The following is a 19,335-nucleotide window of genomic DNA, read 5'->3' as shown; positions in this document are numbered from 1 at the left end:
AAATGAATCCGACTATGAACCATGAGGTTTTGGGTTAGATCCCTGGCCTCACTCAGCGGGTCAAGGATCTTGTGTTGCCGTGAGCTGTGATGTAGCTTGCAGACACGCTCGGATCTGGCGTTGCTGTGGCTGTGGTGTAGCCCGGCGGCTACAGCTCCGATCAGACCCCTAGCCCGGGAACCTCCATATGCCTCGGGTGTGGCCCTAAAAAGACAAAAAAAAAAAAATTAAAATTTTGTTAATTATTTGTATTTATCCTCACAAAATTAAGAATCAAAGGTAAAAACTTAGATAAATGGCTGGATATTTTACCCTTGGTTTTCCGCTGTCTTATTTTCCCAGATATGGTATTTTTCCTCCTTTAAAAAAATGGAGTTCTTGGGGAGTCCCCATGGTGGCTCAGCAGAACGAATCTGACTAGCATCCGTGAGGACTCAGGTTCGATCCCTGGCCTTGCTCAGTGGGTTAAGGATCCGGCATTGCCGTGAGCTATGGTGTAGGTCGCAGATGTGGCTCAGATCCTGCATTGCTGTGGCTGTGGTGTAGGCCAGCAGCTACAGCTCCTATTCAGCCCCTAGCCTGGGAACCTCCATATGCTGCGTGTGCAGCCCTAAAAAGACAAAAAGATAAAAAAAATATGTAGTTCTCTATGGCAAAACAGATTAAGGATCTGGCGTTATCACTGCGGCAGCTTGGGTCACTACTGTGGTGCAGGTTCGATCCCTGGCCCTGGAACCTTTGTATTTGAGGGTGCAGCCAAAAAACTGCATAGAGGGATATCGTAATTACTGCCGTACATAAGAAAAGCAACGGTATACAATGAAATATGCCTGTCTGTCCTCTTTTCCCTAACTTTTCCATTCCTGCTTTCTTCTGCCTAGGGGATGACTATGAGGAGAAAATCCGAATAGGGAGGAAGGTCTTGACTCCTCTTGAGTATTATTTCTAGAAATCACTTGCCCAGGGTAGTTTCTAATGTTTTATGAATATTTTCAGAATGTTTCTTACTCTTGGTTGTTGTTGCTGTTGTTGTTGTTATTAATATCATTACTGATAAAAGGCAATACCACTGAAGGTCAACTATACTCACACAATCAAATTTTAACTTATTTTTTCTTTCCTTCTTTTTCTTTTTTTCTGTCTTTCTTTTTTTCTTTCTTTCTCTCTCCTTTCTTCCTTCCTTCCTCCCTCCTTCTCTTTTTTCTTTCTTTCTCTTTCCTTCCTTCCTGTCTTCCTTCCTTCCCTCCTTCCTTTCTCCCTTCCTTCCTTCCTTCCTTCCTTCCTTCCTTCCTTCCTTCCTTCCTTCCTTCCTTCCTTCCTTCCTTCTTTCTTTCTTTCTTTCTTTCTTTCTTTCTTTCTTTCTTTCTTTTTCTTTCTTTTTTTTTCTCTTCCTAAAGCTTTAACAAAAAACAGCCCTCCCACAGAGCCTGGACTACTCATTGCTGAGACAGTTTCTTGGAAATCTGTGAGTCCACGAGATCCTGTTGCAAAGATTCACACATATGCTACCAAGGCTACAGTGGTTCGCCTGCCTATTGGGTAAGGTGTGACTGTTTTTCCTATACTAAAATTAGTTTGAAAACTTGTAAACTTTTGACTGCAAAGTCATGAAATATGGATTCTAGTATATTGTTTTCTAAAGTGATTTCATAAGGCTTAGGTCTATCATCATTATTCTTGAGAAAAACAGTTTTGTCAGCAAGTTAGTTGAAGAGATACTGTACATTTTGAAAGAGTCATGATTGTCAAAGAATCTATTGATTTCTTTCATAAAAAATACAATTTAAAGTGGCTTAACCCAGTTTTTCCTGATTAATTTATTAAAATGACCTTTTATGTTTTATTATAAAACTTACTATATTCCTTAGAAAGAACCATGATTTTGTTTAAAAACAGTTTGAGAAACACATTTTCCCCACAAATCTATTGTTTTACTTGTAGTTTGTTTTTAATTTTACCTGTAGTTTTTTTTTGAATTAAGATAAAAGTTGGTGAAACACAACACATTTTCCGTTTTAAAGATAGTATGTATAATTGAAAAGTTTTTGGGAGTTCCCCTCATGGCTCAGTGGTTAACGAACCCCACTAGTATCCATGAGGATGCAGGTTTGATCCCTGGCCTTGCTCAGTGGGTTAAGGATCCGGTGTTGCCATGAGCTGCAGTGTATGTCACAGATGAGGCTCATATCTGGCATTGCTGTGGCTGTGGTATAGGCCAGCGGCTTCAGCACTGATTCGACTCCTAGCCTAGGAACCTCCATATGCTGCGGGTGCGGCCCTAAAAAGACCAAAAAAAAAAAGAAAAGTTTTCATGTTTTTGACAAATAAAATTCAAAATATTACCTCATACTTTGGATGAAATAAACATTTTTACTGAATTGCCCAAGATCAGTCATGATAATTTTATGTGATCAATGAAAAGCTATGGCTGTTGCACAAAAAGCAAAGCCCAAAACCAAATGCTAAAATAATCTATGGCAAGTATCCAATATTCCCAGAGAAATAATAAATTTCAAAACTTCTATATTTTCACCTCTCCCCTAAAAAGTCTAGTCTGGAGAAATTCTCTTGGAAATCATTACTCTGCATGGGGGCTCATTCATCTAGATGACAAACGACAGGGACTGGATAAGGAATCTACTTTCACCTGCATTTCCCCTCCCCCACACACAGGACCTCACCTGTCCACATATCAGTTTGGAGCATGCTCTGTGCTCAGAGAGGTGAGGGGTGAACTCTGTGCTCTCGGTGATGTCACAGCCTGGTGAGAGAGACACCATTTACACACAGGAAATTATGCATTTGTGAGAAAACGCCTAGGAAATCTCTGAAGCTCTATGCCAACGTGGATTACTACTGCCGATAGGGGGATAGCAAACTGATTGTTTTATATATATATTTTTTTCAAGTTATTTTCCATCATAGGTTATTACAAGATATTGAATATTGTTCTTTGTGTTATGAAGTCTGCAGGGTAGGGGAGATACCGCCAATATGTGCAAGTTGGTCATTTAGTGTGACTGCTTTTGTCCAACGTAATGAAGGAAATACAGATTCCTTGATCTCTGAGGGTTTTTGCAGAGTGAGCATTCATCAGTCCTTGCCTCATCAGCATTCCAAATTTCAGCCTTTGCTAATGTACCTACCTCATTCGAGCACAGTGTCATCAAGAAGTGAACAAGGAATCCTTGGTCCTCATGTCCTGTCCCTTCTCCATAGGCGACACATGCTGCTCTTCACCGCGTACGCCCCCGTGGGCCATTCCATACACATCTGCAGCATGGTGACCTTCGTCGTCGGGGACGAAGACGTTGTGCTACCCAACTTTGAACCGGTAAATAGTTCGGCAAATGTGATTTGTATGTGTATGTGTGTGCCTTATTTTCAAAGATTTTAAACCAAGCCGTATTTCCTTTTTTTTATTCAACATACCCATTTTTTTTTTAATTTTTAAAACTATTAAGTATATTTGGCACAAAATTCCCAAATATGGATGTTGACAAATAGTCGAAACTCTGTAGGGATACAAATAAAGTTATTTTATTTTATTTCATTTTCTTTTATTTATTCACCCCGGCTCTGTCGAATCCCCTCTCATATCATCAACACCTCAGGCAGACCCCGTAGTGTTGCAGGTCCTTTGGGAGGCATTAGGGATCAGTACAATCCTTTTTAATACAGTTTAAATTGTTGCTATTATGTGCTCCTTTGTCCCCTTCCTTGACCTTAAAAAAAGTGTCTCCTGGGTCCACTGGAAGGTTCGGTCACTTCTTCATCTCCTCTTAGCTTCTCTAGCTCCTCTGTTCTGACTGAAAGGAGAGGAAAATGGGTCTAGCATCTTCCCTGAGGTCCTGACTTGTTTAGATATGGGCATATGTATTTTGGGGGCAGATATCCACAAAGTCTTCCCAATGCATAATTCAGCATCACCTGCTCCCTCCAATCCATCTCCACATAGCACAGCTTCCTATTAGTGAGATGAGATCCACTTAGCCAGTTAGTAAGCCTCTTGGTCAGAGCAGCATCCAGAAGGCTCAAGACGGCCTCCCTCCTGCTCATGCTTCCATGGCCCAGTCATGTTCCAGCCATGCATGCTTGCCTCTCCAGGCAGTGATTGTGCAGAATTCCCTACTGCTGCCTCTTCTCTTTCTCTACCATCTCTCATCAATCCTCTGCCTCCCACTCAGTAGACACAGAAGGAAGATCGAGAAGCCCAGCTGCATGTAAATGCCCCTTATCCCCTTATTTAGATTTATGCTGCTTAAAGTTTTCATTTTGTCTTTTCTTTTAAAAAAATAATAATTCTGCTTTAGATAGCATGGGTTATCTAGTTTCTTCCTTCCTTCCTTCCTTTTTTTCTTTCTTTAAATTGAATTATAGTTGATTTACAATGTTGTATTAGTTTCAGGTGTACAGCAAACTAATTCAGTTTTATATTTTTTTTCAGGTTATTTTCCATCATAGGTTATTACAAGATATTGAATATTGTTCTTTGTGTTATACAGTAAATCCTTGTTTATTTTATGTATAGTAGTGTTTTTCAGTTAATCTCTTACTCTTAATTTATACCTCCCTAACCTCTTTCTGCTTTGTTAACCATAAGTTTGTTTTCTATGTCTGTGTGTCTGTATCTATTTTGTAAATAGATTCATTTGTATTATTTTTTAGATTCCACATGTAAGTGATATCATATAATATTTATCTTTCTCTGTCTGCTTTTTCACTATCATATTCTCTAGGTCTGTCCATGGTGCTGCAAATGGCAATATTTCATTCTTTTTTATGGCTGATTAATATTTCATTTTATATCTATATCTATCTATCTATCTTATCTATCTGAAACATCTTCTTTATCCATCCATACGTTGATGGACATTTAGGTTTCTTCCATGTCTTGGATATTGTAAATAGTGCTGCTATGAACATTGGGGTATGTGTGTCAAGCTTAAAATCTTTTAAACAGCAAAGGAAACCATCAACAAAAGGAGAAGACAATTTAAGAATGGGAGAAAAATATTTGCAAACAATGTGACTGACAAGGGATTAATTTCCAAAACATACAAATAGCTCATACAACTCAGTAGCAAAAAAACACCAAACAAGCCAAGCAAAAAATAAGCAGAAGACCTAAACAGACATTTCTCCAAAGAAAACATACAGTAGTCAACAGGCACATGAAAAGATGCTCAGCACTACTAATTATCAGAGAAATGCAAATCAAAACCACCATGAAGGGTCATCTCCCAAGGGTCAGAATGACTATCATCAAAACGTCTATAAATAATAAGGCAGAAGAGGGTGTAGAGAAAGGGGAACCCTCCTGCACTGTTAGCGGGAATATAAATTTGTGCAGCCACTATGGAAAACAGTATGAAGGTTCCTTTAAAAACTAAAAATAGAACTACTGTATGATCAAACAATTCCACTTCCAGGCATATATCCTGAGCATGTATTTGAAAAGGTATATGCACCCCAGTATTAATAGCAGCACTATTTACGATAACCCAATAGCCAAGACATGGAAGCAATTGGTTTAAGGCTTTAGGTGGTTTAACTCCCTAAGTGTTTAGTTATTTTGATTTGTGCACTTATATTTGCCTGGGGTTATCAATTCCTCCACCCAGTAAAAATTATTGAGTCTTAAGGCCAGGCCCCCGCATTCTTCAGTTCTAATAAAGAACAAAAGGGGGATATAGCCTGGTCCAAAAGCAGAGAGACGCAGTCTCCTCAGAGGTGTACCTGATCACCCCCGACACTACCCTTTATCCAGAGAACGTTTCTGGTTGTGGTTTCATCTCAGAGAAACATCATTGAGAAGAGGCTTTTCCCTAGGCTTCAGAGGATTGGGAGGAGGTCAAAAAGAAGTAAATAAATGAAGGTGGCGAGTCATTTTCATCTGTTTTCCTCTGCTTCTTACCCCAACAGGGAATATGCCATTCCTGCTGGGCCGTTCCTCAAAATTTTTACAGGGAACAGTGGAGCAATGATTGCACCATGGCGCCCCCTAGGTCAGGGGCAAAAATAGACTTTACGAAGTTTTCCCCCTCCTTGACCCTCTCCGTGCTGCCTCCAGCCACACTCTGCTCTGAGCATCTTCTCCACTACTCCCCACCTCCCCACCACACGCTAGTCAAGATAATCTGCAAACACCTCAGGGTTTTCCCCATTTTTAAAAATAAGTTATTTCCTGACACCCCTGTCTCTGTCTTTCTTTCATAGCATCTTTAGAGTTTATAGCAAAAGGGAGCCAGCATGCATTCTAGTTCAGCCTCATGTCTTCTTTATTTATTGCTCTGTCCCTGAACTGGTCTCTGTCCCTTAGTCCTGAAACCACACCACTCTCAGTCTATTTCCTAGACATTCTTCAGTACAAAGTCTGGATATTAACACTGTGAAGAAATTTCCCTGGGCCCCAGTATGAGGTAGGTGTTCTTTCTCTGTGTTCCTACCAGAGCAGGAGTCTTGTTCTTTGTTTTCTCTCTCCTGCTCACACCATAGCACGTAGCAAAATGTTTTGATCAAGTAAGTCCTCCATAAATAAGTATCAAACCAACCATATAGCAGATGTTTAATATATTAACGTAAATTAAACTTTTGCAAACTGCATTATACTTAAAGAAACAAGAGTGAGGCTGGCCCCCATGCTTTGTCTTCACAGGAGAGCTATCGATTTACAGAGCAGTCTTTAACCATTTTGAAGGCTGTTGGGCACGTGATTGCTAATTTCAAATATAAGGGTAAACTTCCTGCAGCCCTGAAGCATCTACAAGCAGCTCACTACCCTATCCCTCTCCAGGATAAAGAACTTACTGCACAGCACTTCAGGGTAAGCATGCAGGCTATAATGTTCTTAGAAGAATATGTTCCATTTGAAATAATGTATCTCATATAAGCGAGCCCCAAACTCAGAGCTGAGAAAATGTTTTAGATGGGGATAGTTTACTTGGGAAGTGATATCAGCCAGTGGAAGTGAGAGAGTAGGAAGAATGGAATGAGAAAGAGAAGGATATTCATTAAAGGATATGGTACTTACTGCTGTGGGCTTAGTGCTCCAGGGGATCCTAACAAGCTGTGGAGGACATCCTTCAGAAGGGTCCCAGTAAAGGTTGAGACGACTGTGACATTGATCCACCAACTCCTTCCCCACTGAGAGATGGATGCTCTCAGGAGCACTGACTTCTTCACACTTAGAACGTGTGCCTCTGCTGGGGCTGAGCCGTATCCTGGCTTCACAGAAAGACCTGAGGGAGTCAAGTAAAAAGACTGTGGTACCCCCTGTTCACTATTAATATTTGAGGCTAGATGATTTTCTCGTTGTGGTCCTGACATTTCAGTAGCAGCGTGGTCTGCCTACTCTCTCTAGGTAGCAGTAGCATCCCCTTGTGACAACTAAAAATGGTTTCGGACATTGTCAAATGTCCCCTGGGGAGTGGTGCTGCTAAAGTTAGCGAATAAAAATATAGGACATCTCGTTAAAATTGGTTTTATTAAAAACAATTTTTAGAGCAGTTTCAGGTTCATTGCAAAATTGGGCAGAAGGTATGAAGATTTCGCATATGTTCCCTGTCCCCATTATCAACATCTCCCATGAGTGGTACACCTGTTGCAATTGATGAACCCACACTGACACATCAATCACTCAAAGTCCATAGTATACATTAGGGTTCACTCTTGGTGTTTGTACACTCTAGGGGTTTAAGGAAATGCGTGATGACACATATCTATCATTGTAATATACATAATAGTTTCACAGCCCTAAAAATTCTTTGTGTTCTGCCTATTTATTCCTCCTCTAACCAATCCCTGGCAACCATTGATCTCTTTACTACCCCCATAGTTTTGTCATTTCCAGAATATCATAAAGTATGTGCTCTTTCCATATTGGCTTCTTTCACTTAGAAGTATGCTCTTAAGTTCCCTCCATGTCTTTTCATGACTTTATAAGTCATTTTTCGGTGCTGAATAATATTCCATTGCCTGGATGTACCACAGTTTGTTTATTTGTTTACTTGCTGAAGGACATCTTAGTTGATTCCAAGTTTTGGAAATTATGAAGTGGCTATAAACATTTGTTTACAAGTTTTTGTGGACATAAGTTTTCAACTCCTTTGGGTAAATACAGAGGAGTGTAATTGTTGGATCATATTAAGAATATGTTTAGTTGTCATCAAACTGTCTTCAAAATGGCTGTACCATTTCATTTTGCATTTCCACCAAAATGAATGAGAGTTTTTGTTGGTCCATATACCAGTCAGCATTTGACATTCTCAGTGTCCCAGATTTTGGCCTTTCTAATAAGTGTGTAGTGGCAACTCAGTTTAATTTGCATTTCCCTAGTAGCGTATGTTGTGGAACATCTTTTCATATGCTTATTTGCTATCTGCATATATTCTTTGGCGAGGTGTCAAAGCCTTTGGCCCATTTTAAATCAGGTTGTTTCTTTTCTTTTCATTGAGTTTTAAGTACTTTTTTGCAAATATTTTCTCCCAGCCTATGGCTTGTCTTCTCATTTTCTTTCTTTTTTTTTATATATATATATTTTTTTTATTTTCCCACTGTACAGCAAGGGGGTCAGGTTATCCTTACATGTATACATTACAATTACATTTTTTCCCCCACCCTTTCTTCTGTTGCAACATGAGTATCTAGACAAGTTCTCAATGCTATTCTGCAGGATCTCCTTGTAAATCTATTCTAAGTTGTATCTGATAGGCCCAGGTCCCCGTCCCTCCCACTTCCCTCCCCCTCCCATCAGGCAGCCACAAGTCTCTTCTCCAAGTCCATGATTTTCTTTTCTGAGGAGATGTTCATTTGTGCTGGATATTAGATTCCAGTTATAAGTGATATCATATGGTATTTGTCTTTGTCTTTCTGGCTCATTTCACTCAGTATGAGAGTCTCTAGTTCCATCCATGTTGCTGCAAATGGCATTATGTCATTCCTTTTTATGGCTGAGTAGTATTCCATTGTGTATATATACCACATCTTCCGAATCCAATCCTCTGTCGATGGACATTTGGGTTGTTTCCATGTCCTGGCGATTGGAAATAGTGCTGCAATGAACATGTGGGTGCATGTGTCTCTTCTAAGTAGTTTTGTCCGGATAGATGCCCAAGAGTGGGATGGCGGGGTCATATGGAAGTTCTATGTATAGATTTCTAAGGTACCTCCAAACCATTCTCCATAGTGGCTGTACCAGTTTACATTCCCACCAGCAGTGCAGGAGGGTTCCTTTTTCTCCACAGCCCCTCCAGCACTTGTTATTTGTGGATTTATTAATGATGGCCATTCTGACTGGTGTGAGGTGGTATCTCATGGTAGTTTTGATTTGCATTTCTCTTATAATCAGTGATGTTGAGCATTTTTTCATGTGTTTGTTGGCCATCTGTATCTCTTCTTTGGAGAAATGTCTATTCAGGTCTTTTGCCCATTTTTCCATTGATTGATTGGCTTTTTTGCTGTTGGGTTGTATAAGTTGTTTATATATTCTAGAGATTAAGCCCTTGTCAGTTGCATCATTTGAAACAATTTCTCCCATTCTGTAAGTTGTCTTTTTGTTTTCTTTTGGGTTTCCTTTGCTGTGCAAAAGCTTGTCAGTTTGATGAGGTCCCATGGGTTTATTTTTGCTCTAATTTCTATTGCTTTGGGAGACTGACCTGAGAAAATATTCATGATGTTGATGTCAAAGAGTGTTTTGCCTATGTTTTCTTCTAGGAGTTTGATGGTGTCCTGTCGTATATTTAAGTCTTTCAGCCATTTGGAGTTTATTTTTGTGTATGGTGTGAGGGTGTGTTCTAGTTTCATTGCTTTGCATGCAGCTGTCCAGGTTTCCCAGCAATGCTTGCTGAATAGACTTTCTTTTTCCCATTTGATGTTCTTGCCTCCCTTGTCAAAGATGTATTGACCATAGGTGTCAGGGCTTATTTCCGGATTCTCTATTCTTTTCCATTGGTCTGTCTGTCTGTTTTGATACCAGTACCACACTGTTTTGATGACTGTGGCTTTGTAGTATTTCTTGACGTCTGGGAGAGTTATGCCTCCTGCTTGGTTTTTGTTTCTCAAGATTGCTTTGGCGATTCTGGGTCTTTTGTGGTTCCATATAAATGTTTGGATTGTTTGTTCTAGTTCTGTGAAAAATATCATGGGTAATTTGATAGGGATTGCATTGAATGTGTAGATTGCTTTGGGTAGTCTGGCCATTTTTACAATATGGATTTTCCCAATCCAGGAACATGGAATATCTTTCCATTTCTTTACATCTTCTTTGATTTCTTTGATTAAAGTTTTATAGTTCTCGGCATATAGGTCCTTTACCTCCTTGGTCAGGTGTATTCCGAGGTATTTGATTTTTGTGAGGTGCAATTTTAAAAGGTATTGTGTTTTTGTATTCCTTTTGTAATATTTCATTGCTGGTATACAGAAATGCAACTGACTTCTGAATGTTCATCTTATATCCTGCTACTTTGCTGAATTTATTAATCAGTTCAAGCAGTTTTGGGGTTGAGTCCTTAGGGTTTTCTATGTATAGTATCATGTCATCTGCATACAGTGACAGTTTGATCTCTTCTCTTCCTATATGGATGCCTTTTATTTCTTTTGTTTGTCTAATTGCTGTGGCTAGGACTTCCAAAACTATGTTGCAGAGCAGTGGTGAGAGTGGGCATCCCTGTCTTGTTCCAGATTGGAGTGAGAAGGCTTTCAGTTTTTCCCCATTGAGTCTTATATTTGCTGTGGGTTTATCATAAATGGCTTTGATTATGTTCAGGGATGTTCCCTCTCTACCCACTTTGGCGAGGGTCTTGATCATGAATGGATGTTGGACTTTGTCAAATGCTTTTTCTTCTCATTTTCTTTACAGAGCAGAAGTTTTTTTTAATTTTAGTGAAGTCCAGCTTATCAATTCTTTCTTTTGTGAGTTGTGGCTTTAGTGTTGTATGCATAAAGCCATTGCCATGCCCAAGGTCATCTAGATTTTCTCCTATGTTATCTTCTAGGAATTTTACACTTTCTCATTTTTACCTTTCAGTCTGCTGTCCACTGTGGGTTAATTTTTGTGAAGGATGCAAGGTCTCTGTCTAGAGTCATTTCACCCAGTTAAATTTTAATTTCATATAAACAAACAGCATATAGAATATATAGGATATATTTATATTAACCATTATTTATACTAAAATTTTATTTTCCCTATTATTCTGTTTTAACTGGGCATAAGGTATTGTTATGGAGATATAATTAAAAACAGAATCTCCTTCCAACCAAGAAAACCTCCACAAAGTTGGAAGAAAAAGAATATTGTTGAATAAGCATTAAACCAGAACGTGATACACATCAAAGACAGTATGCTAAAGTGATTGCAAAGACCTAAAGAAATCTCACTCTTGTCTTTTCTTTTCTTTTTTTTTTTTTAGGGTCACTCCCTCAGCATATGGAGGTTTCCAGGCTATCAGACGAATAGGAGCTGTAGCTGCTCACCACAGCTACAGAAATGCCAGATCCGAGCCGCATCTTCGACCTACACCACAGCTCACGGCAACGCCGATCCTTAACCCACTAAGTGAGGCCAGGAACTGAACCTGCGTCCTCATGGATACTAGTCAGGTTCATTAACCTCTGAGCTACGTCAGGAACTGCAAGAAATCTCACTCTTTTGTAAACCCCATCGGATGTAGCCCATTACATACATAGTCTCAGGATAAATGATCATTAGTCCTGAAGTAAAAGTATCTGATGGCACCATTTGTTACACATAATGAATCCTTAATTCACCTGGTATCTGGGGTGACCATTTGCATTAGTTAGCAGGGTTTATCCAAAAGAAACATAAATTTCTCCCATCTTTATGGCAGTTCTGCAAAGTGGTGGGAGACTCTCACCAAAGTCAGGTCCCTCCCCTTCCACAGAAACTGGGAAGTTGGGGTCCTATCTTCCTTGATGATTACACTTCAAAGAAGTGGCTCCCTGGTCCTTGAGAAAGATATTCCTGGATCTTAAAGCTGAGACCTATTTGGCCTTTAAAAATATTTACATATAGTTCAGAGAAAGAGCTTGAAATTACAAGTTTTCTAAAGTAAATGCTCTAAGAAAAGGGAAGGGAAGAGTCTCCTCCCTGATTTTCTATAGTGAGAATTAAGTCCTGCTTTGTTTTGCTTTGTTTAAATTTGTATTTGCCATTACAGTTTCTTGTATTTTTATCTAGGAATCCTACCTGAGACACAAGTCACTCCCAACTGAAAACCACTCACCTAGGGCATGAGTAATCCACAAAAAAATATCTTCCATGATTTATCTCTTTAACCACTCTGGTTGTTCATTAAGTTAATTTTATCCAAAAAGTCTTCAAGGTGGTAGTTCTTGGTGGTGGTCACAAGCTTTAAAAAAAAAAAAAAAAATTGAATCATCATGCTACGGCTTGTCCTGAGGCCATAATTGGTATTTGACATTTTTCCTCTGTTACCCAATTCTAGATTTTCCTTTCTTCTATCTGGTCTAGTTGCTTAACTGGTAGGTGACCCAGACCTTCCATCTTGATGGGTACAGACCTCAAATGCCTTACTCTTAGCAGGCTGAGATTATTATAATTAATCATTCACAGCCAAGGCACCAAGAAGTGCCCTAGCAAATGCAGACGTAATTGTTCTTGTCACCATCGTATAGTAGAAACCCTAGCTCCTCATGGCAATCAGGGTGAATTCTTCCCCCACTCCTTCCTGTTTCTTTTTTTCTACTTGTCCACCAAGATGAGGATCTCAAAGCAACCATGCATATATCATAGTTTAGGTTTATTTTAAATCATACTGTGTTCCCTCATGAAAGTATTTCCTGTCATCCACCCCCAGGAACTAGGTCCTCCAATCCAGAAACTCCCAGTTACAGGGACAGAGAACACTAGTTATTTAAAATGGGTCATTGGAAATGATGGTGAGAGAGGCTAATCTTCTTCTAATATCTGGATGGCAGCCCAGTGGGTTAGTACAGTCAGAGTACTAGGTATTGCTCTTTGGTTTTGTATATATATTCTGCATCCTGGAGAGAAAAAATACTGCCTCAGTTGTGCTGGTTGTCATTACCAGGCTGGCTTCTTAGTGAGCCTTTTATATGCCATTCCAATCTACCTGGAATTTTATCAATTCTTTCTGTGGTATATGTTAGGACCAATGAGTCTCAGACATTCCCCAGTGGTTAAATGTTCACTTAGTCCAAGGGGAATGTTAAGCTGGACCCCATGTCTTTAAATCAGATTTTCTGTAAACCCTTGGAAAGCAATGCTGGGAGAGGCACCCAAGACAGAGAAAGCAAACTCATATTTGAGATAGGTCTCAATTCTAGTGAGGATGAATTGGTGCCTACCCCTCCTTGATAGAAGACCCCTGAAATCAACTTGTCATGAAGGGACTGACTGGACTCTCCGGAAGATGATACTATATTAAATAATCAGAGTCAGGTTTTGGTACCGACAGTTTAGGCAGCTAAGCCTGGATGAAAGAGCCCACACTGATGGACCCTTTCAGAGTCACCATCCCTGTTGTGACGGTTACTTGTGCATGGCTTGTTGATGCTAGCCCAGCCCTAAAGTGTCAGGGGCTTTTGCCCATCTGTCACTTACACGAAAGGGAGTCATTTTGGTAATGAAACATCTCCATTTTATAATTTTACATTACACAGTTATGTGCCATTTTTCAGTGAGCCATGCCCCATGAATCAAGAGATTCCAAATTTGTCTACCACAAATAATTCTAGACAGATAAGGTGCATTAAACCACAAGGATCTCATAGATGAGGACCTTATGTCCTTAAGTTAAAATTAGTCAAACGATAAATATTTTGGTCTCTTACTGGGTGAGGGAGACTTCAAAGAGTCTTTGGTTAGATGGCATGAATATTTGAGAAATGTATAGTTTCTATTTTTAGAGTATCTCAAATTTTTTAGAGCCTCTCTGGCCAGGTAATAGTATTTTCTTGGTTTATAAAAATATACTAATGCATTTTTACCTTTTTCAGGTTTTTCATAATTCTTTATGGCGTTTAATGAAAAAAGTTCAAATAGCAAAACCTCCCCCCAACCTCAAATTTGCCTTCCGGGCTATGGTTTTGGACTTGGACTCACTTGATTCTTCTTTGGAAGAGGCTTCTTTAGGTACTGATTAATGTTAGATATTTATGTGACAAAGGAATTTCTAGTCTTATATAGGATAAATAATTTGAGAAAAGTGCACTCAGGATTTGTGGGGAGTGTGCAGAAGAGGTCTGTACCAACAGCTGTAAACTCCAGGCTGTGCCCTGAGAAGCTCAAAGTGTTCCAAAGATCTGGTGTGTCCCCTCGCTTGCTACTTCCAGGGAAGCCCAGAATTTCCCAGTTTTATTTGTTCCTGACCTTAAAAAGCATGAGTGTATACCTCTGTACAGTACAACTCGAGGAATTCTGTGAAGATTCTCTGATCTTCACAGAGTAACCCTCATTTTTTCCTATTCTGATGCTCTGCACCATTTTCTTTCCATTTTAAGAGGACTTTCTTGCTACTTTCACAGAGGAATCAATAGTAGTTCACTGAAGTGTCAATATTTAGTATTTCCCTTCTCCAGAGTGTTTGCTTTCTTAAAACAAAAACAAAAACACCTGCAGAAGGCAATGTTAAATATAGCAACACATCTATTGTCTTGGCACTTTATATGTCGGAGGTCTGTAATGGTTAAAGGCATCGTAAATTGGGGGAGAGATTAGACATAACTTTCAGCCCAAAAATTGTTTTTCTCTTTCCAGCGGAATGGGTAGACGTTAAAAATAATGTGCCAGCGAGTGATAAAGAGTATTCTCCTGAGGAAATAGCAGCAGCAATTAAAATTCAAGCCATGTGGAGAGGGACCTATGTCAGACTGCTTATGAAAGCGAGAACACCAGGTACAATCTTTCAGTCATTTATGGGATAAACTTGTGTTCATAAGGATGAATATTCATTTATGGGTTAACAAACAGTATTTTAGAGTCATTCTACTTTATGGCTTGGCTAATTATTTTTAATTCTCTAAATGCTGAAATTCCTCAAATTCAAGATGCATGTCTGTACCCTCACGCTCTTGTTCCCGAATTTGGTGCAGCATCCACAAAATACTTGCTGAAAGATTGAATAAGTGAATGAGTGAACGGTCAGCTGTATTTTCCCCATCTATTGAGTGAGTTCTTTAAAAACAAGAACCTGGCCTTTTTCTCCGTCCATCCCCAGTGCCTAGCAGCATGCTGCAGCAGTCGGTTTCAGCTAAGTCATAGATAGTTTTGCATTTCTAGACCATTTTTCAAAGAAATGAAGGAATGAGTGAATTAATTAATTAATTAAATGAAGACGTTCTGTATATGTCCATGGTGACATGTTTAGAAAGCATAAAACATTTTAATTGCATTATTATATTTATTAAATGAAATATGTATATGAAATAAACTATTCTTTAAAAATGCCTATTTTATTAGCTCAAGATAAAACACTGCAGAGGCAAAAAGTATATTCAATTATTTTCATTCTACAATTTTTTTTTGTCATTTTATAGAAAAAGCCTCCAATAGAATTCTTTGAGTATACGGAAATATTTTGTTCTAAAAATATCTCTGAAATATTTAATGAGAACCTTCAAAATGTTCCTCTAAGCAATAAAAACTATAGATACACAAATGTAAAACAAACTATGCTGCAGTTTTGTGATAGAAAAATATTACAGTTCCTTGATTTTTATATTTTTTTGCTCTCAGAAAAATAATTATAAATTCACCAAATTAAATATGTAGTAAAATGCACTTTTGTCCATATATCTTGCGAAAATTATATTCATACAGTGAACTTTTTTCTCTATATAAAGACAGAAATGAGTAGCTTAACCATGTTTTAATAACATTTGCATTCTTTCACTCAATACATATTTATTGAAAAACTCTTGTGTGTACAGAACGGCTCTAGATTCTGTGGAGAAATTGGTAAAACTGGCAAGGTTTTTCCTTTGATGATCTTGTGTTCTAGTGGTGGCAGGCATAAAATAGAAAGTAAATACATTAAGACACCAATTTCAGGTTTTGGTAAGTACTATAAAGAAATTAAAATAGAATAATTAGAAAAAAATGTCAGTTTCTGACACAGTGAATTTGAGGCACTTACTATGGACTTGCATTTTTCTTGCCAAATCATCTCCTCTTAAGCCATTTGCTTTAGATAAAGCCTCAATGAGATCCTATAACCATTGTTTTCTAGAAAAATTGAATGGATTATTTTTTCTGATATAAGAGCTTTCTTAAGGACTTCTGGTGTAATAAGTGATCTCCTGTTGTAAACTCTTTGACGAGTATCTTCAGTTAGAGCAAAGAGCATGTTATGATTTTTAAACTAAAAATGAGAAACCTTGTAAAATGGTGAGCAGAACTCTTGATGAGGTTTATGGCTTTATAACTTAAATATGGTTTTGTTGCTGGTAAAGTTTCTGACTTTGGATAGCATCTTACTCATGCGTTTCAAGTCCTTCACCAGTAAAAGAAGAGCTTTAGAACAAGATGATTTTTTTATACAACTTTTATATTGACTGCTATTTTTTATTGCTATTTTTAGACACACAGGAAAATACTAGTGTGGCAGAGACTCTTCAAAAACTTTGGGCCATACTGGAACAGAATATAGAACAGTATGCAATTTCTCTCTTAAGGTGAAGCAGTTTAATGATGTTTCTTACTCTAGTATCCTTCAAGTTTCAGTTCAAATGCTACCATATTTGTTGAGTTTTCCCTTAATCACTGCAGCTTGAAACACACCATTTCTTCTGAACTTCCATTCCACAGTTACTACTTGTGTTTGTCTTCGTTGCGCTTTTCTAAAATTCTAAGCAGAAAATCCCGGAGAAGCAAAATGGAGTTTTTGAAGACTTTTGGTACAAAGGAGACAAAAGATAGAGTTTAGGACCTGCTGGGGAAGGGACTCCAGCAAACAATTAAAGCATTCAGTTGAAAGCCCTGGAGGGCAACATTCTAGAAACAGGGATAAATGTGAAGTAGATTGAGTTTAGGAAGACTGCATTCTAACCACAAACCATGTTCAAGATGGGGTAATTTGAACAAACTAAGAGAACACACACACACACACACACACACACACAGACATATATATGAAAAAACCAGATCATCTAGTGATGAAGGAGTTACCTGACCAAATCTCTAAAGGTAATTCTTGTGGAAATGACCAAGAAAATAAAGGATAAAGAAAGAGTAAATAGATTAAAAGTTTAGATTAACAAAGCTCAGTCAAGTGGAATGTCCAAGTGGAAATGAGATTTTTAACAACTGAAATTTAAAGCTTTGCAATGGGCTTAACACAATCAGGCAGAATAAAGGAAGAAATTAGTGAACTGGGAGATAGAAAAATCCAAACTGACATATAGGGGGAAATAAGTGGAAAATAAGGAAAGAGCTAAAGGTCATATGGAACATGCTTTGAAAGTATAGCGTTCAAATAATTTTAATCCCAGAAGGTAAAAAGATTACAGTTGATAAATTTCCAAAACTGATAAAAATACATCAACTCATAATATCAAGAGACTCTGCACATAGACGCCATGCTGGAAGGACTCAAAGAAAACCATACCTAGACTCACCGTTGTCAAACTGCTGAAAACCAAAGGGGGAAAGAAAAACCTTTGAAGTAACAAGGGAAATGAGACATACTATTTTCAAAGGATAATCAGACTAATAGCTATATGTAGGAGTAAATTCTTGACCTTAGCAATACAAAATGCAGAAGTCGGGTAAAAGCTTTTAAAAAGTTCTAAGATTCTAGTGTTACTGCAGAAATGATAAAAATAATAATCTAGATAAAACACTCGTAGGGGAGGTATGCATGATGTATTCTTTAACCATGTGCAAATGGATCAACTGGTTAATTTAAGAAATAAGATTAATCCTACACATCTTCCAGAAAATAGAAAAAAGAAGAAACATTTACCAACTTAAAACCTTGATTTTAAAAAAGTCAACAAGGAGGAGTTCCTGTTGTGGATCAGTGCAAACGAATCCAACTAGTAACCATGAGGTTGAGGGCTCGATCCTTGGTCTCACTCCGTGGGTTAAGGATCTGGCGTTGCAGTAAGCTGTGGTGTAGGTCACAGATGCGGCTCGGATACTGTGTTGCTATGGCTGTGTCATAGCTCCGATTTGACCCCTAGCCTGGGAACCTCCATATGCGGCCCTAAAAAGCAAAAAGCAAAAAAAAAAAAAAAGTCAACAAGGAAAAAAAGGAATTCCCACTGTGGTACAAGGGTATCAGCACCATCCTGGGAGCACTGGGACGAAGGTTTGATGCCCTGCTCGGCACAGTGGGTTAAGGACCCAACAATGCCACAGCGGCTGTTATTTTGTCAGAAGTATAGCTCAGATCTGATCCCTGGCCCAGGAATTCCAATGCCTCGAGGTGGCCAAAAAAGAAAATAAATAAATAGGTCAACAAGGATATTAAAAAAACGTGAAATTGAAAACCAATCACCCTCTTGAAATTAGATGAAAAAGGCCATAAAATAGTAGCAAATCAAAGTCATAATCATATAAAAAACAATGCCTTACAACCAAGTGGGTCTCCCCCTCTGAGATATGCAATGATGGCTTAACATTAAGAAATTAATCAATTTAGCACATTAACAGAAAAAAGGAACAAATCATTTGGTCCTTTTTTTGGATAGGTTCAGAAAAAAAAATTTGCAAAATAATGAACATAAATTCAGAATTTAAAAAATTAACAAACTAGGGTTAGAGAAGACTTAATGTGACATCTAGTATTATTATTTTTTTTTGTCTTTTTTTTTTTTGCTATTTCTTGAGCCGCTCCAGCAGCATATGGAAGTTCCCAGGCTAGGGGTCGAATCAGAGCTGTAGCCACCGGCCTACGCCAGAGCCTCAGCAATGTGGGATCCCAGCCATATCTGCAACCTACACCAGAGCTCACGGCAATGCGGGATCGTTAACCCACTGAGCAAGGGCAGGGACCAAACCCACAACCTCATGGTTCCTAGTCGGATTCGTTAACCACTGCACCACAACGGGAACTCCTAGTATTTTTTTTTTAATTACTACAAACATGCTCAGTGGTGGAATTTTGAAAGCATTCTGCAGAGATGCCTGCCCAAACACTTCTACTTCTATTTAAGATAATCTTGGAATTCTAAGAAGAGCAAAAAGACAATAAGGCAAAATAAAAGTCACTAAGATTTAAAGGGAAGAAATAAAACCACCACTGTTTATAGGCAATACAGTTGTATACGTAGAAAATACCAAACAAATCTATGCAAAAATGATTAGAATTAATGAGAGAACTAAAGAAAAGT

The 19,335-nt window shown here is 38.4% G+C and overlaps 1 protein-coding gene across 1 annotated transcript in view; it reads left to right on the top strand.

Annotated features, from left to right (window-relative positions):
* ADGB (androglobin) overlaps positions 1-19,335 on the top strand; it is a 160,083-nt gene that overhangs the window by 87,439 nt on the left and 53,309 nt on the right. Inside the window, exons 18-23 of the mRNA XM_047769989.1 lie at positions 1,398-1,539; positions 3,220-3,334; positions 6,659-6,826; positions 13,999-14,134; positions 14,759-14,896; positions 16,581-16,674. Coding sequence (XP_047625945.1) covers positions 1,398-1,539; positions 3,220-3,334; positions 6,659-6,826; positions 13,999-14,134; positions 14,759-14,896; positions 16,581-16,674 — 793 coding nt within the window. The remainder of the gene's footprint in view (positions 1-1,397; positions 1,540-3,219; positions 3,335-6,658; positions 6,827-13,998; positions 14,135-14,758; positions 14,897-16,580; positions 16,675-19,335) is intronic.

This window comes from Phacochoerus africanus, chromosome 2 (genome assembly GCF_016906955.1).
Source record: "Phacochoerus africanus isolate WHEZ1 chromosome 2, ROS_Pafr_v1, whole genome shotgun sequence".
NCBI lineage: Eukaryota > Metazoa > Chordata > Mammalia > Artiodactyla > Suidae > Phacochoerus > Phacochoerus africanus.
The sequence above is the reverse complement of the archived record's forward strand: the minus strand, read 5'-3'. Positions and strand labels throughout refer to the sequence as shown.